Source organism: Corylus avellana, chromosome ca4 (genome assembly GCF_901000735.1).
Source record: "Corylus avellana chromosome ca4, CavTom2PMs-1.0".
Taxonomy (NCBI): Eukaryota; Viridiplantae; Streptophyta; class Magnoliopsida; order Fagales; family Betulaceae; genus Corylus; species Corylus avellana.
Window position 1 is genome coordinate 21,675,423 of NC_081544.1, and position 23,934 is coordinate 21,699,356.

General features: G+C 36.9%; 1 protein-coding gene across 5 annotated transcripts in view; it reads right to left on the bottom strand.

The window, feature by feature from the left end:
- Positions 1 to 23,729, bottom strand: part of LOC132178763 (histone-lysine N-methyltransferase ATX2) — a 40,091-nt gene extending 16,362 nt beyond the window's left edge. For 4 of the 5 annotated variants that reach the window (XR_009439856.1, XR_009439857.1, XR_009439855.1 and 1 more), the window contains exons 1-24: positions 22,858 to 23,729; positions 22,651 to 22,702; positions 22,449 to 22,523; positions 22,134 to 22,353; positions 21,294 to 21,417; positions 21,062 to 21,166; positions 20,068 to 20,270; positions 19,576 to 19,668; positions 19,354 to 19,451; positions 18,540 to 18,707; positions 16,597 to 16,740; positions 16,237 to 16,284; positions 15,699 to 15,816; positions 15,552 to 15,617; positions 15,415 to 15,476; positions 15,095 to 15,151; positions 14,106 to 14,174; positions 13,804 to 14,002; positions 12,873 to 13,157; positions 11,784 to 11,845; positions 11,619 to 11,696; positions 6,476 to 6,571; positions 5,449 to 5,552; positions 5,227 to 5,373 (exon numbers count right to left, since the gene is read on the bottom strand). Coding sequence is in view for 2 of the 5 variants with exons in the window: in XM_059591297.1 (XP_059447280.1) it covers positions 5,232 to 5,373; positions 5,449 to 5,552; positions 6,476 to 6,571; positions 11,619 to 11,696; positions 11,784 to 11,845; positions 12,873 to 13,157; positions 13,804 to 14,002; positions 14,106 to 14,174; positions 15,095 to 15,151; positions 15,415 to 15,476; positions 15,552 to 15,617; positions 15,699 to 15,816; positions 16,237 to 16,284; positions 16,597 to 16,740; positions 18,540 to 18,707; positions 19,354 to 19,451; positions 19,576 to 19,668; positions 20,068 to 20,270; positions 21,062 to 21,166; positions 21,294 to 21,417; positions 22,134 to 22,353; positions 22,449 to 22,523; positions 22,651 to 22,702; positions 22,858 to 23,465 (3,276 nt within the window). In the remaining 3 variants the exon portion in view is untranslated. Of the gene's footprint in view, positions 1 to 5,226; positions 5,374 to 5,448; positions 5,553 to 6,475; positions 6,572 to 11,618; positions 11,697 to 11,783; positions 11,846 to 12,872; positions 13,158 to 13,803; positions 14,003 to 14,105; positions 14,175 to 15,094; positions 15,152 to 15,414; positions 15,477 to 15,551; positions 15,618 to 15,698; positions 15,817 to 16,236; positions 16,285 to 16,596; positions 16,741 to 18,539; positions 18,708 to 19,353; positions 19,452 to 19,575; positions 19,669 to 20,067; positions 20,271 to 21,061; positions 21,167 to 21,293; positions 21,418 to 22,133; positions 22,354 to 22,448; positions 22,524 to 22,639; positions 22,703 to 22,857 lie in introns of all 5 variants that reach the window. The other variant, XM_059591299.1, reaches the window with a different exon arrangement.
- Between the last annotated feature and the right edge of the window lie 205 nt (positions 23,730 to 23,934).

A 23,934-nucleotide genomic window follows, 5' to 3' on the forward strand; every position in this document is an offset into this window, starting at 1 on the left:
CCACATATGCCTGATTAGTATTAACCGCCTTAGATTCTCATTGATACCTTGGTGGGGTTGGGTCAGGCTATGGCTCAGTCGGACTTGAGGAAGTGCCTACGGTTCCCACTGTCTAGGCCCTTTTGTGCGGCTCTCAGCGGGTAGGTGCTTCTATAGTCACGTCCAGATAGGATAGCCACAATCGATGTCCTTGACTTACCCTTTTTGCTTAGAAAAAATAATAATAATAAATATTTCCTTCTCTCTGGCATGCTTTGAAGGTTTGTGCTTCCCTTGAAAGAGTGTATGGCGGACTCAAGCTCCTTTGAGGGTGGCCTTTTCACATGGTCGGCAGCTCTGGGTAAGATACTTATCGTGGATAGCCTCAGCAAGCAGCATCTCATCGTAGTGGACAAATGTTACATGTGTAAGAGGTATGGAGGGGAGTCAATGGATCACCTTCTTCATTGTGACATGGCTTATGCCCCTTGTACTGCCTTCTTCCGTCGTTTTGGGCTGTCCTAGGTTATGCCTAGGCGTGTAGTCGATGGATCACCACACAACCCAAAAGCTTAAACCCATGAGTATGTGCCCAACAATGCCATATTAACCACTCACACTTCTTATATATTTCCAATGTGGGATTCTATTCTTTTTTACACTCACATATACTCAACAATCTCCCCCTTATGTGTGAGTTCATCACCACATTGGACCAACTCCTCCTTGCTCATGAGTCTTTTTTACATTTCCAAGAGCGTCATGCGTACAAGAGCTGCGGGAGCCAACACAACTCCAAACCAGACGCGTTCCAGACACCCATCCCAGGAAACTAAACTTGACCTTGATATCATGTTAAACTACAAGTTATCCCAAAAGCTAAAGCTGATAAGAAGAGATAAATTTAATCATTTAATCAAAACTTTAACAGATTTCTCAAGTCGAATTATTTTGTGTTGACCGACTTTTGGTCACTATATATATATAAGTTGTTCTATTTGGCCAGTTGTTTGGGTGTGCCAAAGAGTGAAACATAGAAAATCAGGCGCAGCACAAAGAGTTGTTTAGAGGAGCTGCGCATGACAAAGAAGAAAAAAAGAAGCCGAGACAGTGAGAGAGAAACGGAGTTGCAAGTGTCCCTACAAAAGAGAAGTTTGTATTTTTGTTCTCTTTTGGAGAAAATCTCTTTTGTGCGATAGTGAGATTTTTGTGTATTAGGACTTTGGGTTCCAAGTTTTTTTATCTTCACTATTTTGTATTACATCTTTCATAGTGAATTTCCTTGTAATTGCCTCTACCTGTGGACGTACCTCACATTTAGAGAACCAAATAAATTTTAGTATACCTGTGTGTGATTGTTGTAACATATCTAAAGAAATAATTTTTTTTTTTTTATAAGTAATAATGATATATATCAAAAGCGCAGAGGGGCGCAACCCATATACACGGGAAGTATAAATAGAGAGCACCTAAGAGAGAGAGAAATGAAAGACGAAGTCAAAAAAACTAATTACTAAAGGATCTAGCCAAGCAGCCGTCAAAGAGTAAAGAGTAAAGAAGAAAAGATGAGTCAGTTCCTCTATAGTCCTAGTAAAGTCCTCAAAACATCTAGCATTTCTTTCAATCCAATACATTACATAAGACATAGAGGGATCATCTTCCATACTACCGCGCTTCGAGCACGTCCTCCCAACCACCAGCAATCGAACAAATCCCTCACTCTGCAAGGCATAACCCAATGCAACCCAAACCGGCTAAAAATAGAATGCCAAAGAGTTCTTGCGGTTTCGCAGTGGAGAAGAAGATGATCTACTGACTCTCCCGTCTTCTTGTACATACAACACCACTCCACCACCACAAGGTTTCTCTTACGCAGATTATCATGAGTCAAAACTTTGCCTAGGGCCGCGGTCCACCTGAAAAAAGCCACTCGCAAAGGCACCTTTGTGCGCCAAATAGTCTTCCAAGGAAACACCTCATGGTCAAAATTAGACAAGGCCTTGAAGAATATCTAAAGAAATAATTAATGTTGCACTATTGCAATTTTAGGAGATTTGTTAAGAATCCAAGATATTCTTGTCATAAATTAAACTAAAACATCTAAACTACAAGGACTCAACATTTCATTCTTATAGTTCCCCAAATAATAAGTTTAAAGATTTTGGATTACACTGTGACTTGAAGAAACTCCATAACTTACAATTTTAGAAAAACCATGGGGACAGTTTTCATTGTTCTCATCTCAAAAGAAATATTGCCACGCAAATATGGTAACACATGAAACAATATGAGCACTAAACAAATTTAATTTTGTAGAAATTTTAATATTATCTGATCAAAAAAATTTACAGGATCAGACTTTAGAAATCTAGAATTAAAAAAAAAAAAAGGAAAAGAAGGATAGGAGAATGGAGGGACAAGAAAGGGAAGGCAAGAAATAGACCTTTTCCCTGTTTGGATGATTGTGGAGGCTTCAGAGATGAAAGGAGATGAACGAATGGAGCAGTCATTGCATGGCTAGACAAACTATTCCCACTTTCATAGCCATTGCTAGAAACAATTGAGGACGGAATCTTTTTTGATAAGTAATAATGCATTAAAGAGCACAGAGGAGCGCAACCCAAGTACACAGGAAGTATACAAGAGAGCGACTAAGTAGGGGAGAAAGAAGAAGAGAACATAAAGAGAAAATCAGGAAAATTGACCACTAAAGGAGCAAGCCAGCCTGTAGTCCATGTGAATAAAGTGTACAAAAAGAAGTGAATAAGGTCCTCAAGATTCCTCGACACATCCTCGAAGTATCTCGCATTCCTTTCCTTCCAAAGACACCAAAAAAGACAAAGAGGAGCCATCTTCCAAACCACAGCACTACTCGTTCTACCGCCCGCCCACCAACTAGCAAACATCTCCTTTACGCTTTTAGGCATAACCCAACACATGTTAAAGCGAGAGAAGATAATATCCCACAACTTGCGCGTGACCCCACAATGAAGAAAGAGATGATCCACGGACTCCCCATCCGCCTCACACATACAACATCGATTAATCACAACGATACCTCTCTTCCGAACATTATCCAACGTGAGAGGTTTCCCAAGGGCAGCCGACCATGCAAAAAACGCCACTCTCAAAGGAGCCTTGGTGCGCCAAATGCTTTTCCACGGGAAGTGGTTAGGCACCTTAAAGGCAAGCATCCTATAGAAAGAGCGTACCTCAAACTTCCCTTTTCTTGAAGGGATCCACCACATCCGGTCCTCCCCTTCCCCCCGTGAGGACGGAATCTTAGGACAGCCTAGCTATGGATTCCTTAAGGGAGGCCACTGGCCAGTCACCGAAGGGAACACAATCAGAAAATGCAACCAATTTTAACAAGTTACTTGAATGCTGCTTAGGGCTTTTTTGTGAGTTCACTTGCTAAGTTACATAGTTCACCATCTCAAGTTAGCCTTGAACTATTTCTTCACTTAGAAGCAGCCTACAAGAGACTTAACTTACAAGTAGCATATAGGTCATTGCGTCTTTCAAGTGTAGTAACACAAAGATGTAAGGTCAACTTCTTTTAGAAGTTGAAGTTTATATATTAATTCAAGTTGAGCAGCTTGCTAAAGTTACTAGTTGGTTATTTTCCTCACCTCTGTCTGTGTCATCTCTACCTAGATGTCATCTTTCTCTAGTCTCTAAATTATTTTCTCTATTCTCTCCTTTTACAAAAACTTTCTAGCTCTCTGTGACACTAGTGTTCTCACCATCTTCATCTCTCCTCAAAAAATGGGGCCTAGCAAAATCAGATTGTTTTCATTTTGCATATCTATCAAGACCTTATAACCCTTTAATCCTTTCCAATGAAGCCCCACTGCATTCTTTGCAAGAAAGCCCCTTAATCAAAGGGATTCCAAACCCGTCCAGCATCAGAAACTTCAATTATCTTGTTTCATAGTCAATGAAGAAATGATATGTATAAGAGAAAGAAAGGGAATCTTTATTTCGTCAGTGTAACGTTAAAATGTGCATTACTAACTGCCGCATTATTTCCCTCCAAATCCTTCCACTTTTTGGAGAAAAAAAGTGGCCAAGTGGCTTCTCACTTCCTCCTCTAACAATTTTAGCTCCCAACAGAGGAACTGCACCTACGTTTTCCCTCTTTCTATTCCTCAATCCCTCCATCTCACATCAATTATGGCCTTTACTTGGTGCCTAAACTAAATGGGTGCCATGACAGAACCTTGTAAAAATATATAGGCTCTAACATGTAAGTAGATGCATCCGTTTAATATATGAACCATTAGCAATGTATGTGCCTTCAGATTTTGATATGCCCAATATCCATTTGTAATGTACAGGTTATTGTTTGTGGGTGACAACCAGCTAAATTGGTAGCAGCCTCTTGTCAAGAGGCTGGGGATTGACTCCCTCCTACACCAAGGGAGGCAGATTTTAAGAGGACTGTCCCTTGTTGTATAGTCCATACAATGGACCAAAAACGGAAAAACGTATGGGCTTGTGTTTTGATACACTTAGTGATTCGATTTCTTAACAGGGGTCAAAATTGGAATATATTCCTTGGATAAATACAACACAGACTGACCCTGTTCACAAGAGAAATTATATTTATTTAACATGAGACTCGAACCAAAATTATTCAAGGGTCATTTAGGGTTCTCGACAAAAAGAAGCAATGACTGCAAAGTCCCATTTCATCCCACATTGTGTGCAGCTTAATGATTTTCACTTCTCATTGCATCTAAAACTTAGGATTACTTCTTAGTATTTCACCACTCCACAACAAATTCTCTTTTAACAAAACAAATTTTTCCAATTAAAAAAAATATGGAAAGCAAAGTCCTTGTTTTCTTCCAATGCATTTTATGTTCACTTTAATCATGTCATCGATATTAAACCTTACCTTACTGATGCCAGGAAACAATAATTACAAAAATAGTAATCCACATCATATGACCTATAACTATGACTGCAGGTGAGAGGTGTTAGTCTTCATTATACACTAGTAAATGTAGTTATCTTTCACAGCCACAGTTATTCTCTCTCCCAATTGTTTACCTAATCAATTAACAATCTAGATGCAGCATAAATCAATTACTGTTATTCTGACAAAGTAGGACATAATGTACGAGGTATAAACTTATTTCATGACTTGTATACCCAAACTAGAATCAAGCAAATCTTAAGGAAATTCCATAAACAAAGAGACATGAGAGGACAAAAAGATCTGATATAATGTTTGCTTACCTCTCTCATTCTCCTCTCCAATCTATTAATTCACTGCGAGGTGCATATAGCTTTGCTGCTCGCTCTTCTGATTCAATGTCATTAACTACACCTCGGCATCTTGGGAAGCCACAATAACATGCTAGCTGTTCATCAATTGAAAAAAATCTGCAAAACAAAGATAAAAAAGTTCAGCACCTAAAGAAAATACGAAAGAAAACTGCATTTGGACTTGAAAAAAACCTATAATCGTATGTGAGTTCCTCCCATCTCTTAATGTCTCTCTTTGCAAATATAATTATATGCTCATCACCGTTGACACTTATAACTCTTGAATAGCAATTTGGCTGCACAGAAAAAAAAATACAATAGGTAAGCCAGTAACAATCTAAAATCCAGATCCCCCTACTAAAAAAATATATATTAATTTGTGTGGCATTGCTTCCACTAAAAACTCAGTATACATGTAACATTAGAGCACCATAAAGTTCTTCATGACATGCATGTGAATGGCTAGACAAAAGTCCCAAAGCTGGAGTTATCTTATTATTGCTATAAAATTATAACAGCCAGCATAACTCTCCCACAAGATTGTGTTAAGGGAAACTTCAATTAACTCCCCTAAATTTTCATCGCTTTTCAATCATCCCCCTAAAGTTTAAAAACTTTCAATTTAGTGTATCCAACTTTAAAAAGTTTGTAATGTCACCCCTACGTAGGATTTTTTGTTAAATCTTAAGGAAGGACTTAGAAATTCCCAAAATAGCCTTGCTTTTTTAAAAAAAAAAAAATATTTAATCAAGGCAATTTTGTAATTTTATAAATTTTACATGGATATAAAGGTCATTTCACCCTTTTGCCACCTAATTTAACCCCAAACCCTAACGAGACAGGTGACGTTGCAAACTTTTTTATCGATACACTACATTGAGAGTTTTTTGAACTTTATGGGGGTGGTTGCAAAAGCGATAAAAGTTCTAAAAAAGTTAAGTGAAGTTTCCCCATTTTGTTATCAGAGACAGAAGACCAATACCTAGTGTACTCCTGCCCAAGCAGAGTCCTAGGAGGAGAGATCAAGATACAGTCCCAAGCATCAGTATTTTTGCAAAAGCAGTGACATATGACTTTGCATCTCAATGGTTAATGTGATTGGTACCATGTGAATGTTTACATGGAATTATCATTATTTTTTTTTTTTTTTTTGAAAAATGAAAAATTCTTCACAAGAGTGACAAACTTCATAAGCAAAGCAGGAGCAGATGATACGCACTTCACAAGAGTGGTTAATCAGATGAGCAATGCTTCCAGCCCTTGTAGCATCAATGACTCGTTCATCATCAATCCGAAACATATAAGTGCCAGCACCCTGCATGAGGAAATGTACTCAACAACTTTTTGGAGCTGCTTTATTTTTTTGTCATTTCATATGCTAGCAATGCAACAATTACCAAAACAAATAAATACATACATTAATATTCCTATTTCTATCTTTTGAACAAAAACAAATCTCAAGTGGAAACACAAGCACACCAACAAAACAAACCAGGAGAGATACACCTGATTGTGGGCTTCAAAGACATTTGAAAAAAAAGCAATTCGAACAATGCACATACACACACACCAAGCTATAAAAAGAAGAAACAGGTAAGTATGAGATTTTCTTCTTTCATTAATATATTCCTAATGCGGATCCTGCGCATCCACAATATTTTAATAATATAGGAAAAGTTTTTTTTTTATATAAGTGATATAGGAAAAGATAAGAGAAGCTATTGTGAAGTGTATTTGGATAGGGAAGCAAAAAGTAATTTTGTTCCTTAAATTTAGGAAAAATCAAAGAGAAACTGTTGCTAGTGCTTGCATAAATAAACTTATAATACTCTCATAATTTCCTTGAAAAAAAAAAAATTCCTCAAGTGAGTCAATTTCCTTTATAAAAGTTATTCTTTGCTTCATATCCCCCCTCATAATTTGTAACTAACTAAACACCTGATGGGCACTCCAACTTAAATGGACCACCAGGTAGAAAAGACTGGTCTGGTATCACATTGCACTTTGTCATTGTTAGAAAAGTTATTCGGGTTTGTGAGAGTCATTAGAGTTTGTGAGTATTTTAGTCATTGTTATATTTCTCCAAACCTATATAATAAGATGTATGGTAGGCTATTAAGAACCAAGAACAACAACACGGTAATGTGCCTTCACCTATTCTGTCTAAACCGTTCATGCAAATTACAACAAGGCATCAAAACCTTAGGCCTTGTTTGGTTCGCGGAATGTCTAGTCCATTGGAAAAGGATTAGCTACCACTGGAAATAGAAGAGTGTGGAATAGATTAGCTATTCCTATTCATTTGTTTGGTTGTAACGCTGGAATAGACTAGCTAATCATATTCATTCGTTTAGTACAATACAATATGTTGGTGAATGAAATCATATGGTGATCAATTTTCCTAAAATACCCTCTTATAATACAAATATAATTTATATTATTAAGGACTTTCATTCTTTCTTCTTCTTCTTTTTAAACATAAACAACTTTACTATAATTTCTTTTTCTTTTTTGTTTTTAATCATGTCAGGTATGTGGCCTTTTTTTTTTTTTTTTTTTTTTGCAATTATGCTACAAAATTATTTATATAAAAAAAATATATAGTTGGAGAAAATAGAATCAAACTCAATCTTGAAATCAAAAAAATATAGTTGGAGAATGTACAGAGAATCAAAAGAAATAAAAAAAACATATTATATATTTGTATTTTATAAAAACCTTGCAGATTCTGTTTCTTCGTCAAAGAAGAGAAAAAACAGAGAAAACAGAGATTCCGAGAAACAGAATAAAAAAAAAGGCACATAAATAAAAAAACAGAGAAACGAAGAAAAGAAAATCAAAGAGAAACGGTACAGAGAATCAAAAGAAATCAAAAAACAGAATTAAAAAAAAATAAAAAAATAAAAACTAAGAAACGATACTGAGAAGGGAGACGACATAGAAAAAAAAAAATTTCGTTTGCGCTTACAGAAAAACTGTACCAGAAGAATCAAAGAGAAAATAAAAAGAGAGATAGAAAAAGAGAGAGAATGAAATATATATATATATATATATATATATATAGAGAGAGAGAGAGAGAGAGAGAGAGAGAGAGAGAGAAATATAGAAGAATTAGAGAGAGAGAGAGATAACGGAATTTAATCCCACAAGTGACGTTTTTTGTGGCAATTTACACAATTAATTTAATCCCACAAGAAAGGATTAGCTAAGCCACTCAAAAACCTGTGTATATGGGATTAGTAGTCCCATGGGAATAGACTATTCCCAGGAATAGAATGTTACCAAACAAAGGACTAGCTATACCTAGTGTTAACTAGTCCAATCCAAGGGTCTATTCCGCAAACCAAACGGGGCCTTAGGGTTTAGATACATAGTCCCTTTGTTTGTAGTCTTCATTTTCTCTGTATATTTTGTTTTCCTCTCTAATCCCTCAATGTCTTGCAAAGTCTTCTTTGTTGGCACCACTACTCGTGCGGGCTTTAAAGCCCACACGGACAGTACCTTGGTATTGTCTTAAAAAAAATCAACTAAAGTTGATCATGGAGTGCCGTAGATGTGTTGTGGGTATGTGTATTGTTGGGTGTTCGAGTTGGTTGTCATGTGCTGCGCACAGTGGCGTTCAGTGGTTTTCCAGCAAAATCTGGAAATTGCCGGCGAGTTCAATGTTTACAAAGGCCTTATGCAGTCTTTTACGGTAAATTTTGTGTCACCGGCGACGGCTGTGGTGGTTGCCGTCACTGTCACAACCAGAAGCAGTGGTTGTAGGCATTGTTTGTAGCATTGGTGGTTGTTGGCTCTTTGGCAGTCATAGTTGGTGTTGCGTTAAGATCTGGTCGTTTCTAGGGACGTCTAAACGTCGCTGGCAAGTTTCCAGAGCGTGGTTGGAGAAAACGGTCTCTATTTGGCTGCTGGGGGTTGCTATTCCTTCTTGGGAATAAGGATATCCTAATTGAGGCTAAGGATTACTTTGGTTCAGCTTAAGTTGCATTGTTTCTAATCCGGTTCAGGCCGGTTGTCATGCTTATTTTCCAATTCAGAATTCAGCCAGTTTTCCATGATTATTGGACAGTTCATACCGGTTTATGTTGTTTTTAAGGCGGTTCAGCACTTTTCTTATCCAGTTCAGTATGTTTGAGACCCGTTCAGCATCTTTTAAAGATACTTCAAGTGGTTTTTGTCCGGTTCATTCCGGTCCAGTGGTGGTTTATCCAGTTCACTTTGTTTCCAGTGGTGGTCATTGTTACCTTAGTTTGTGAGTATTTAGGTCATTGTTAGAAACAATTCAGAGGTGTTTTGTCCAGTTCCATACATTTCTTTGCTGGTTCAGTGGTGTTTTAGCTCATTTCGTGTTGGTCTGGGCTACATGGAGCTAAAGTTGGGTTTGTTGCAAGATCCAATCGACCTTGGTGTTTTGCTATGGCTTCCAACCAATTATTGGTGTTTTGCAATGAGATCCAACCGGCCTTGGTGTTTTGTGGTGAGATCCGATCAACTCTTAGTTGTCGGTTGTTGGTTGTTGAGATCCGACCAGCCTTGGGATTTTGCAGTGGTTTCCAACTAGTTATTGGTGTTTTCCGGCGAGAACCAACTGCTGGTTGCAATTTTCCGACCGGCGTTGAAGTTTCTAGCAAATTTTCTTGTTATTTTTACTTTTATAAGTCTTTGTATTGTGTGTTTCAAGTAGTTCCAACTTGAGGTGGAGTATTAGAGTTTTTTTTCTAGGTGTTTTTCATTTGCTTGTTTCTTCCAAGCTAGGCTTATCTGATACATATGCTCCAGCTTGAGGAGCGTTAGAAGAGTTATTAGGGTTTGTGGGTATTTTGGTCATTGTAATATTTCTCTAAACCTATATAATAAGATGTGTAATTGGCTACAGAAGAACAAAAACAACAACAGATTAACATGCATCCACCTTTTCTGTCTAAACTATTCATGCAAACTACAATAGTCATCAACAAGCTTAGTTATGTTAAGCACCCCTATTCATGGACTCCTACAGGTCAAACACTTAATTGCATTGGAACTCGTTCTCTTCCATGTATAACAAAAAGGACAAATTATTCAAAGCAGACAAGCATACTAAAAAGAGAGCCCGTATGGTCCGGACCAGGCGTAAAAGACCTATTTTGCAGCACCCAATACATTTTTGACACATAAGCTAAACTCAGCTAAGCTTATTTTATAGAATAAGATTGAAAACACAAGATTATTTTGCAGCCCCTTTCCTCTTCATCGCCGGAAACTCCATAGCCACGCTGAACCCATCTTCTTTCTTCCATCCAGTTTCTCTCTTTCTATCTTTTCTCAAGCATGCAAAACCCTCCTTTTCTTTCGTTTTTTACAGGGTAGAATATGGCATACAAAACCTATTTTCGTTTTTTACAGGCAAAACTCTTGGTCTCTATCTGCAAATATGGATCATATAGAAGATGCGCAGAATGTCCTTCGCATGCCAGTATGTTTGCTGAGTTTGGAAAATCAACGAAGACTTCTAGTATTGAAGTCAGAGACCGGCTTTACAACATAGTTTACTCAAAAATCAACCCTCCCAAAGAACCCAAATCGCAATACCCAGAGAAAATCTCAACAATCAACCCATTAAAATCCATCCCAAGCCCCATTCGGCCAAACCATCACAAAGAACATAGCACTACCCACTCGAATAAGAACACCCAAAATCAAATACCCAACTTCTCTGTCTCATCACTCACCGTGTCCCTCAAACCCAATTTCTCACTCAGTCACCGTCCTCCTCTCTCTCACAGTTCCCTCTTTCTCAGTCTCACCACTTCTGTCTCTCGCGGGCCATCCCATGGCCAGACCCAGCCAAGGGTTACGGCCAGACCCACGTGGGTTTTGAAGCCAAGCCTCCTTCTTTGGTCTACAGAGAAGACCTGCAATCAAACTACTACAGCAAGAAATGGCCTTGAGAAGAAAGTCTTGGTCTTTGATCCGGTGTATTTGTTGTATGGTATGTTTGTGCAATTTTTTTGCTTTATCTGAGGTGCCAGCATATTATTGGATGCTGTAAAGCACCACTTTTATGCCAGGTCCGGACCAAAGTTAAACTCTACTAAAAAACCAATACAATAGGGCTAGTGGATGTAATTAAACAATTATCTGGTTTCAAATTCAGCAAACCTTCATGAAGAGCAAGCTAAGGTAAATAATATTGTTTCTAAGTTGCTTAATCCCATCAGTGGCAGGCCAATCTAAATCGAAGGTGTAATATCTTAAAGGGTACTTCTTGGGTGGAAACTAGTAAAGGCCTAAATCTCTTGTACTCAACCTTTGTAGGAAATAGCTAATTCTAGAAGGCACATATATCAATAAGCATGTCAACGCAATAAAAAAACACTTACCACCAATGAATTGTATATAAAGCGCTCTCTCCTGTCAGCTATTGGAGGTCTAACAAGTTCACCAGTGTACTCAATCACCTACAGAAATTAAATGTTGGTCTTTCATTTCACATGCATCATGCTTTTATAAGGGATTGTAATCTAATAATAAGCAAATTACTTTACCATGTCTCCTGCTCTATGCGGATGCTTTGCGAAGATGCCAAATCCATGGATTCCTGATTTCCCTATAGTTAAAAAAAAACAGCACACCACAAAAGCCAAAATCAGGCAAATACATTATTTATATTTATATTTATATGTATAGTCATTGCCTATTGCTTGTCGCGTATACATAAGACTAATAATAGCAATGATACCAAATAATTTATTGCAAGACAAACAGATACACGATACAAAAGGTCAAATACCTATGTTTAAAAGATTCATGAAAGTAGATAACGCAAGTGGAAATCATTAAATTAAGGTTTAAAACTCAAGGACACTTAAGCAAACGAGAATGTCCACTTAATTGAAAATGTGTAAAACTATGACATGAAATTAGCAAAATTTCATGTGGGTCATGACTATTGGAACAATAAATGCCTAAGAATTGGGCCAACTAGACCAGGAAAACTCCATGAAAAAAATTAACAGTTGTATAACTGTCCAAAGAATTAATGGAACACCAGGTTTCTGAATTTTTTGACATGGTATTGGAGCATGATTGGTTATGAGACCTAGTCCATCTCACGACTATGGTAAGACACTGCTCGCTAAATTCAGCAGAATTGGATCAATGTGCATTATGTTTTTTAAAAAAAATACTATGTGGCATTATCTTCAATAACAATATTTGCAATTTTGGTTTCAGCCAAACAACACAATGGCAGAAGTACCGCTCACCGTATATTTTCATGGCATAAGTATCATTCACTGTATATTTTCAAAAAATTATAATCTATGGTGGATGAAAGCCTTAACAGCTTGAAAGAGAACAAATTCAGGAAAAATATAGACAACATTACCAAAAGCCCAAAAAGGTACATTGACAAAATTATTTTTTGGCGTAACATTGACAAAAGTGAGTCATTGGATGAAAGATAAGTTATCAGTGAAAATAAAAAAGAAGGAAATAGAAATGATGTAATGAATTCAGACAATATATTAAGAACACAAACAATAAGATACATGCAAAACTCAAGATGGCAAGAAAATATAAAGAGATAACATTGATTCTTGTGAAAGTTTGTTAGAAACAAAACCAGTTCTTACCAAATGCTAATCTCTTTCGGAATGTCTCCCTCATGTATCTATATTTCTCAGCCATAGAAAGTATATTGTTAGGAGCATCAAGCTGAGAGCTTTTCAGCCTCTGAAGGGTAGAAGAGAACCTCGAGCCAATGACTCCATATGAAGGCATCAAGTTGCCTGAAAATGTGTGTTGGCTGTAACCACTGACTAAGTAAGGCTGATTCTGTACAAACAAGCGCTTCAAGGAAGCAGCAGCCAAGGCTTCAGGCTCTTTCCGTCCTCTTCTACCAAAGTAATTGTAAGGCTCTGCCCAAGAATGAGAAAGAAAAATTACAAACCAAAATGAAGGGACTTTAACTAACAAATCCTTACAAACTAAATAAATAACAACAATTCATCAACCACGCATGTTGGACCTAGTTAACAGAAGAACTTTATGGAAAATGTGAGAGTTAAATGGCAGTGAGTTGGTGAAGAATAGAGGCAGCAGCAGTGGGAGCCACAGGTGGAGGGAGAATTTAAGTGCTAATATGGAGACATACACGAACTGATTCCATCAGCTTTTGACGGCTGACTGGTGGAGAGGATAATATAACCTCCATTTAATCACCAGGCAAATGTCAGAATATCAACCAAGGCTAACAGTTCAAGGAGTCAAATGTAATTTCCCCTTAATAAAAAGTAAAACAATTACCATAAACAGCCATAATTATTACTATTCCAGGCAAAGCTATCTGAAAGATGGAAGCTGACACCACAACACACACACACAGAGAGAGAGAGAGAGAGATGCTACTTAACATAGAGAAGTAACTGCTTACAAGAGCAATATAATCACAATTATATTCAGACAAAGAGACAGGAGAGAAGTGAAATAACCATTCGTGAAGTGTATGTGGCAACAGTACTATAAATATAAATACACAAGAATACTGAATGTCTAATAACATACCACTGCGAGCACAGCCAGATGGATTAGATGGTGGGGTATAGTCCGAACACTGGCGAGCAACTCGCCCCAGACGTTCATCAGCAGCTGAACGATCATTAGAAGGCTGCCTATGCCTCTTGCAGAAGGAAAGTAGACGGATGCACTGATCTTCTTCATCATCATCTACAGCAAGCAGAAATAGTCTGTCCTCATCTTCAAGCTATGCAATCATAGAAAATAACTAAATGAATACATAAACAATATGCAAATGAACCATATGAGAAGCATCTCTTAAGGCATGTGATAAGGAGAGGAAAATATACCTCGACACACAAACCAGCAGCACGTGCACAAAGTGGATGGTATGCTGCATAACAAGTATTGTTTGAGCACTGTAAAAATAAAAATAAAAATATTGGTCAGGCGTACTTTATATGTGATCCTGCATTCTTCATTTTGAGGGCAGCACAATCAATTAAAAAAAAAGTACAACTTTCTGGAAATATATTTCTGCATTAGAGGTAACTTTTGAAATAACTGCAATACTTTCTAAAGTAGGTTACAATTTCGTTATTGTGCAAAATTGTTATTCTAATTAGAGCAGATTGGCAAATAAAAGAAGAATATGTGTAGCAGATCCACAACAATCAAGTACATTAATCTGTTTTCTGAATAGAGAACAAAACAGGCACATTTCACTACCAGAGTATAAATCCAGATCTTGTTATAAAAAACTTCTCAAATAATCTAAAGAGCAACTACTATCTCCACCAAATAATATGAACGGGTGCAGGCTTAGTCGCGAGAGTTGTTTAAATATACAGTCTAGGCTAAGAAAGACGTGAAAATTGAATCCTGGAAGATACTGTTCAGGCATGGTTTTATTTTTCCTTTTATGGTACCTTCATCCACCAGTTGGGGCCTGGTCTCTCCTATATTAAGATCTAGCAATCTCCATGTGCAGAGTGAAACTTGGGTACACGATATAGTTTCTTTTACACCTCAGTTGCATGTTTTACAACATACCTACATAATTTGTGCATTCTACAAAGTAGATAATTTTTGTTAGGGAATACTAACAGTTTGAAGTTCTTTGGTCCCTCAACAAAGATGTCAAGAAAAGAAGGGCCTCCATATGATATCACTAAAACAAGAAAAATCGAAAGTAAAAAGGAACAATTTGAGGGACTCAGTAGTAACAGGTTAAGAATTTGATGTATTTGGAGTGGAGGAGTTACCACGGAAAGAAGCTAAACATGAAATAGAGAACCTTTGAAAATAAGCCTCACTATGATAAGAATAATGAACATACTTGAATGCAAGCTCCATAAGATACACCACAGATGCTACATAACAGCTTCCAGCGGTCCTGTTAGACATACAAATATATTAAAAAAATAGAATAAGTAAAGAAAGGACTAGTGCAAAAGGAAAAACACTTTGCTGACTGTTGATAATTAGACTGTTATGACTCTCAAGGTTCATGGTGAAGACTTGAAGAGTTCACCACAGCAATTCGCTTAATCCTTAGAATGAAAAGATCGTAAAGGTCATTTTCTTAATTGAAAACATTAAATAATAAATCTAGGTCATACGAATATGAAAACACGTGCAAAATGACAAAAGAGATACCTTATTGATTCTAGTTAGCCCATCAATAGGCTCCATTCTTTTGACATCAGATAAGCAAGTTTCTGCAGCATATTTGGTGAGTTAAAACACAATAAAATATCTGAATAACCAAAAATCTGAACTATTCACTCACGAACCAGGTATCCATATGGCACATGACAGATGAGCCCAACGCCCATCAGTTGTAGGCTTCATTGCACCCCCTAAAGGAAAGTCGTTTCACAGATTCAATATAGAATGATCCATGGCTTTACATAAAAGAAGTTCTAATGATATTTGAGTACCTATAACAGGACAAAGGCAGCAAGGTGGCGGAGGGTTGGGAGCCCCTGGTCGACATAAGTTGCATAACCATAGCACTCCATCAACAGGTTCTAATTCTCCGTAGCATCTAGCATGGACCTAAGCAAACAGTAAAGGCAAATATAAGTTGCATGGGCATTAGCATTTTTGCTAAAAATATGAAAGCAACCATAAAAAAGGTAGATAGGATGAAAGAAAATGACTCAAGAAATGAATAAACTAATAAAGCAGAGGAAGAATTGTTGAAAACAACATCACAGAATGAGCAAATTGTTTGACTAACTACATATATAATCTCTTGATAGATAAGTCAACTCACTCTTGCACGGGATTGAAGCAGTGACCTCATCCTCTACCCCTTATTTATAAGAGAGAGGATATTCCATTCAATATAAAGACTATTGGCACTAACAGAAGATATGATGGAACAATGTCTTATATTAAGCCCAACTGCTCTACTTGTATGATCCTAATATGCCATGAAAACGACATCACAGAAAAAAATAAAGAAGCCCTTACCATCATTCTGCATTTATCGCATTGCAGGAACAGATTGGTTTCATACTCCTATAAACAAAACAAGTTCAATCAGCCAAACCAAACCACATACAGCATCGAAATCATAAATAGGTCAACTAGAAAAGAAAAAAATAAAGGTGGAATATACTAATGAATAATCCCCACCAAAACAAACAAAAAAAAAAAAAAAAGGCAAATACATCAGCTCCTAGAGCGAAACATGCTTCCAAAGATAGGAACCCATTTTTCAACCTCCTATTAAACTAAATAAAAATAAAGCAAGGACAGCAAACACAGAGTCAAAAGAAATGTTATGCAATAGTATCAATGACAAATCATGCTAAAAAAATTGGCTTTCACCTCATCCATGTGGCAAACACTGCACTTGTCAAGGTCTTTCCAGTCAACACGAACAGGTCTGTACCCAACAGGAGGGTCTTGATATCTTCTAGAGGCTAACTTGCTCGTAGAAAATTTTGAAGTCTGTCTAGATTTAGATAACCCCTGTAAATACCATTGACACTAATTTCAGACTATAACTTAGAGCATGTTAGTGTTGCACAACACTAAGTACAATCAGCATAGGCATTTTAAAAAATGGAAAGAAAAAATAAATAAATGACCACATTGGTGGCACTCAACAAACTAACTACAAAATTCTATTTAATGACTTTAATATTCCTACATTCCAAAAAAAAAATAACAAAACTTTTATGTAATTGAGAACCATTTTATCTAATTCCCAAACATAATACAGTCAGAAGAAACTTGATAGAGTTAAATCCATAGTTCAGCTTGACCTGAAAAACCCTCTTTCAGGTCAAATAATAACACCAAAATTCACCATTTCAAATAACATGGGGACGTGGCAAAAACACAACCCCATTGAGGTATGTTTACACCCTAGTTCTCTAAATTTGGCAGTCCCAATTTTAAAAAATAAATTGATTCAGTCTGAATTTGATATAACTTTCATAGGTTTTTCATTTTTCAAAGAAAAAATGAATATTTGATTTGATCTCATAACTAAAGCAAAAACCTGATCTAATAAAAGCTTTTCTATTTTGAATGAATAGAATGCCGATTTGATCTCATACCCAAAATAGAAAATCGGATCTGAATTTCAACAGTTTTTCCCTTTGTCAAAAAATAGAATATTTCAACAGTTTTTCCCTACTCAAAGTAAAATCTGATTAGATTATTACTTTTTTTTTTTTGATAAGTAATATTATATATCAAAAAAAAGTGCATTGTGCCTCTAAGTGCACAAGAAAGTATACATAGGTAGCCCAAGTTAAACCCAAAGACAAAACCCAAGAAGACCCAACCCAAAAAACCCAACTAGTAACCACAGCCAAACGGCAAACCACAGGAAGAACCCAAAGACTAAAGCCCACAATAACCCACCACCAGCCCTAAAAAACCCAAATCCCCTAATGCACCTCTAGAGGAAAGGAAAATGCATTTGTGGTCCCTACACAACCCCGCCGGCGATGGCACCTCTCCGGATAAGGTCTCCCTCTAGCCTCATAATTGATAGAGCATTCTAAATTCTTCAATTCTCTCTTCCCTTTTACCTTTGAGGTATAGGGCTCCCGCTCCTCGTCAATATTCGAAAAGTTTATTTTGTAATAATAGAATATCTAATTTGATCTCATACAGAAAATAAGAATGAATCTTACTTTTAATATTCTTTTTTAGATTATGTTATTGCAAACTGATACAGTACTATTTTTTACTGAAACGGATGTCTTGTGATGTTTCGAATTTCATTGTGCTCGTGTGTAAATATATAATCCACATGTAGTACATATGCTCCCATTGTGACCCAAACTAGCATCGCAATTGGTACCACCACCCCAAGTAGCGAACCAACTAATGCTACCCGCATCATACTGTGTACCAAGCACAAGAGCATACCACATTCCTGTACCCATACCACAAACCCAAATGTACCATGTTCCAAGTATCTTAGTTCACAATTACAGATACTGTACCAATTTCAACAAAAAGGTCACAAAAATGTTCTCCCTCTATGGAGCTCCTAAATGTTAATAGTGTAAATAGATAACTATGAATTGAACATCACTTGAAGGTAAAGATTTATTCAATTTCCATATAATTTTTATAGCACAACAAACAAATTCACAAGAAAGGGGAGAATAACAAAAATACAGTAACACTTCTGGGGCTGACTCATTTCCAGACGTGGACATAGCAAATGTCCAATTGAGAAGAAAGGGAGCAAATGGAGTTAAGTGCAAACTATAAAAATTCAAGGGAAATGTTATTTAATGGTATACCTGTATAAGCTTCACAACTTCAGGATTGGAGAAGCCAAACATATCGGAACCAGATTTATAGATCCTTTCTCCACCTTCAGCACCTGAACAATCAGAGCTACTTGTTTGTATTTTTCTGATCCTTTTGTATATTTTATCCCAGCAGTCAGATGGAGTGGATCCTTTAAACTGTACAGGAGAGTAAAAAATAAAATACAGACATAGAATAGATATGTACGCAGACATATATGTTTACACATCAAACTATGCAGTAATGCAAGGGCAAGGATACATATACAAGGATATTGAAAAATGAAGAAACAAATTTTATGCTTTGGCCTAGTAAAAAGGAACACAATCTATTCAAATATTTGAAAGCGGATAGTGCAAAATGTCCAATGAAATAGATAAGAAAAACAACATTTTAAATGAAAACAAATTAATGCGGATTTATTAAATGTTTCGTTAAAAGTTAGCAGTCATTTTCAACCCATTCTAATATCTACCCTTTTTCCTACAATACCACCCAAACCAAGAACATATGACAAAGTGATTGTCTTGCTAAACATGTGATACTGCGTATACAAATGCACAAAGTCAAATATCTAGTTCTAGAATAAAAAGAAAATCCTAAAATTCTGAAATACCCAATTCAGTGATGCTAGAGCCTATACACAGTCATCACTGATTCATGGAGAGCAAACTTGAGCTATAAAGAGGATAAACATGTGAAGAAAAGCAAAGAGATCAGCACAAGCATCGTCAAATGCAACAAAGGACTTAAGAGTGACCATAAACTCATATACAGGTTCATTTCACCACATTACACACTAACCTGCTCTCCATTATCTAGCGTCACTCTAAATAGAGGTCGAATCTTTGATTCAGCATCTCTCAACACTTCCATCTTATATAATGCGCACATATTGTGATCTGAATCCCCCAGCATCAAAAGCAAAAATGTTATAAAAATGACATCATAATGAAGATTATCAAAGAAACTTAAAATATGAAAAATTGCAACAGCACTGTGATAGGCAAAAAAGAGATGATCCACCAGTTATTGAAGTAAACTGCCTCACAGCAGTATATCCTTCAGGCCAAATGAATCTCTCATCCCGGAAATACTCCGAGTCCTTGACGATCTTTCCTGCAAGAACATTTCATATGCCCATGAGCAGAATAGCCGTCTCTGAACCCCATCAATCAAATAATTCAAATACTCTTCTCTAAATGCAGTTTGACAATTTTTAACTAGTTTGCTTTATACTTATCAAAAAAAAAAACAATTTTTAATAAAACTATCAGATCCTAGAGGGGTGATATAATTATCCAAACAAGTATGGTGTTTCCTGTCAAAAGATGTCAAAGCAAAAAAGTAAAAGAATAATGCCGGTGCTGTGTCCTGGATTCAACTCCCAAAGCTGAGTTCTCAAGGATAAAACTTAAGTCACAAATGCAACGTGAAATTGGAAAAATACATGAGACAAGCTTTTTCAACAATGTCTTAGCTTATAGGAAGGAGAAGTTCAAGTCTATAGAGAATTACCAAGGCTCATAATTTTCAAATCCCCAATTACATAGGGAGAAGTTCCAAGGCCCTCTAGCACTCCCTGAATCCCTACATCTTCTATGCAATCTTCACCTGTATCTGTACTCCCTCCATCAGATTCACTTGCACTTGCATTATCAGCAGTAATTCCATTTTGCAGCTGAAGCATTCTTCTAGGAAGCTTTTGTTCACTCAAATACCTGATTAAATCCAAATGATTGCAATAACTGGCATCTCGATTGTCAAGAAAGAGAGCCTAGTGGGCTCTTTTGATTCAAATGACATACAGATAGTAGCTAAAAATGCACAACAAAGGACTTGCAATTAAACCACATTTTAAAAATGATAGGACAAAGGTCAAACAGCCAGGACCAAGGAATATTCAGGGAAACCTTCACGCAATCAGAATACCTCAAAAGCTATGAGAAGGGACTAATATCCAAATATGTCCAGCTTATTCAGATTTTAAAGCCCAGAAGTATTTTAACAATCAAGAAAAACAATTAACTCGTGGAAACTTGCTTCCCAGGTCTATGTTCACATTGCACAACTTATTTAAACTGCAATTGCAAAGAGACACAAGCACAAGGATCTGCAATGATCATACAATAATCTCAAAAACCACATCTGATATAAGCATGCCTATATTGAAGAAAATTTGTGATGAAATGAACAAAGTTCTGGTAATATACTGATATATATATAACAGAGAGAGAGAGAGATAAATAGATACACAAACACAACTGAGTCTAATCCCTGAAACCTCTAGAGCAGGTTTGTCAATATTGTGAAAAATAGGAAACATTGAGGCTCATATGAAAGAAAAACTCATTGCGAAACACTTTCCCACATTGCTTAGGCTGAAAATGAACTCTAATATATATATATTTTATAAGTAATGTATATTAAAAAACGCGCAAAGAGGCACAACCCAAGTATACAAAAAGAACCCCTACTAATTAGAAAAATGAACTCTAATATATAAACTTACGTTTTCGCTTCTTCCAAGCTTCGAATGAAGCGAGGTTTCTTGCACTTCAGGTGGAAAGAAGAAAGAAGCCCCTTGAGAAATGAGATAACCCGTTTGACTTTAATCCTGAATAATGACAAGAAAATAGCTATTATGTCAGCTTAAAAGAGATAGATCCGACACATGCATTTAGTAAACTTTTTAGTGCAAATGACAAACATTAAATTTCCTTCAGACTTAAAGAATTACAGACCTTGCAAAATCATGTGTACCAAAAAATTGCACAGGAACTGATCTTCCTTTTGAAATTTTGCTTAAACCTTTATGATCACCTATGAGTGATTCATCCACAACAATTGCCGGCCACATAGCATGACCTGCACTAAAACAATTGAAATAAGTAGAAGTAAAAATTAAACAATTAAAAAGTGAATGTACAACAATTGTAGTAAGATTCATATTGCAAATCATGAACTGAAAATAATTTATAAATTAAACGCTGAAAGTGTACGATTGACAACCAATACCCAAACCATACGAAATAGGTATAATAAGAACCACATCATAAGAACTATTAGCAACATAGTGGTGCATAACAATTTTTTTTTTTTTGATAAGTAAGTGGTGCATAACAATTGACTGTACACAGCAAGTGTCACTGACTCAAAGAAAGTTCCACTGGACTTTTAGCAGAAGCAAATACCAATGCATAGACTACTATAAATTGTGTCTGCTATTAAACCCAACATAAGCTATAATTAACATCAAAAAGCAGTATAAGTAGTTATGACCACAAAGTTGCGATGCAGAACTTAAATTTTAGCAAAAAAATGCAATTGTTAATAGGTAACCAACTTATAATCAGCCAAGATCCAATTAATTCATAAGGTGTCAAAATGCAATGGTTTATACTTAATAACAGCAAAGGATATTTTCTCATTTTTATAGCTCATGAAACAAAAGGTGCAATGTCTATCTCAAAATAAAGTCTCTAGGCTTTTCTTTTCTATTTATCTTTGGTCTACATATTATCTCCAAGTTGCCCCAAAAAGTTAAAATATTCGAAAAAAGAACACAAAGATAAAGCACAGACCAGTAAGCTTGGCCCATATGATATCTCCAGGCTCAAGCTCTTGGCAATCATCTAAACTCGCAGCCAACACAACCATCTCATTGTAATCGTAGACATCGCCATCCATACTTTTAACACTGCAGCTCAAGTTCAAACGCTGCATCTCTTCATGAGAAATATAGAATTTAACTTTTTCGTTCAAAAGAATCAAATCTTCTTTATCGCCATCTTCATATTCTACCTGCATTAACTCAAATGAATGCCAAATACTGGTGCAAACTTCCAATAATTCAAATGGTCAAACAAGAAAGAAAAACTAGATATGAGAGCCCATACATTATGTCGATTAGCCTCAGGATTGTAACCCACAACTCGACCAGAATACCAATCAGCATCCAATGGCCAATAAACCTGAACTCAATAAACTTAATTTTATTCTATAACAATTGCAAGAGTATGACCAAATTCAATGATACACACACACACACACACATATATTAAAAAAACAAAAACAAAAAAAGGCTTACAAAGTTCTTGCCTTGCATTGTAATCCAATAAATGTTTTTGGATCAACGCTGTCGAAACTCAACCTGTAAGAGACAATAAAAATTGTCCCCCATCAATCAAGATTTTCACAAGTTCTAATCGAAGAAATAAAACCCACAGGGAGAATTGCAGTGAATGCTTTTGCTAAAAACAAAAAGAACAAAAAAAAAAATGAAGGGTTGATGCTTCCAACACTCACCTGACCCATCTCATAGTGGAAGGTGAATCGGGCAAAACGTTGTCGCAATTCTGCGAAGAATTTCGCCTCCTTTTCCGCAAATTACTATTACTAACATTACTGTTATTGTGAATTCGGGAATCCCTCAATCGCGGCCTATCCAGGCTGCGCAAGACGCTGGAGTCCACCCCCAACTTCACCAGCTCACTGCTCCCAAATCTCCTCTTCTTCTTCTTCTTTTTGTTCAACAATCTCCCCCCTATCTTCGAGTCCTCGCCCTCATCAAACCCACAAGTTTCCTCGTCGCGAGAGATTAAAGAATCGTACAAGGAGGAACGGCGGAATCTCTTTGGGCGGCGAGAGTAGACGTGGATGAGAGGGGGTCTATGGAGGGCAGGGGATGGTTTGTTATTGAGATCGTTGTCGAAATCATCGACGACGAGCTTCCGGGCTTTCACTTTCTTCGACATCACGTTGGAGGAGCCGCTGGCGCTCACGCTCACGCTGACGCAGCAGGGTGACGTGGCAGAGTATACGTGGTCGAGGGGGAGATACCTGATGGGAGTGCCGCCGGCCGTGTGAACGTCGATGGCGGTGTCGTCTTCGCGGTGCTTCAGAGCCAATGCCATGGATATTTTTTGGGGCTAAGGAGGCGAGGAGGAGAGAGCAAAAGCACGAGTGCTTGGCTTTTACTTTTGCTCTCTCTCTCTCTCTCTCTACTCTCTCTCTGCTCTCTCTCTCTCAGACGCAGAACAGTGGAATGGACCAAAGCTTGAAAAGGAGGGTGAATTAGGGATTTAAAAGCGCTGAAGGACGATAAGGATCGGTTTTTGGAGGGAGGGTTTTCGCCAAAATATCGGTTTCCCGCCGTGGGGTACAATGGGACTGACGAAACCTGCTCAAAGGAGAGTGAAAATATACACCGGTGGATAAATGAATCTGCTTAATATCAGTATCACTTTTATTTACTCATAAAATCTGTTTGTTTTTGTTTTCCCCTCTTTTCTGGGTTTAAGGGTACCTGATTATTTCTCTTGGAATAGATTCACCTGTCACTATAATCTAAAAAAAAACTTGGTAAAGAGTCCATAATTTTTC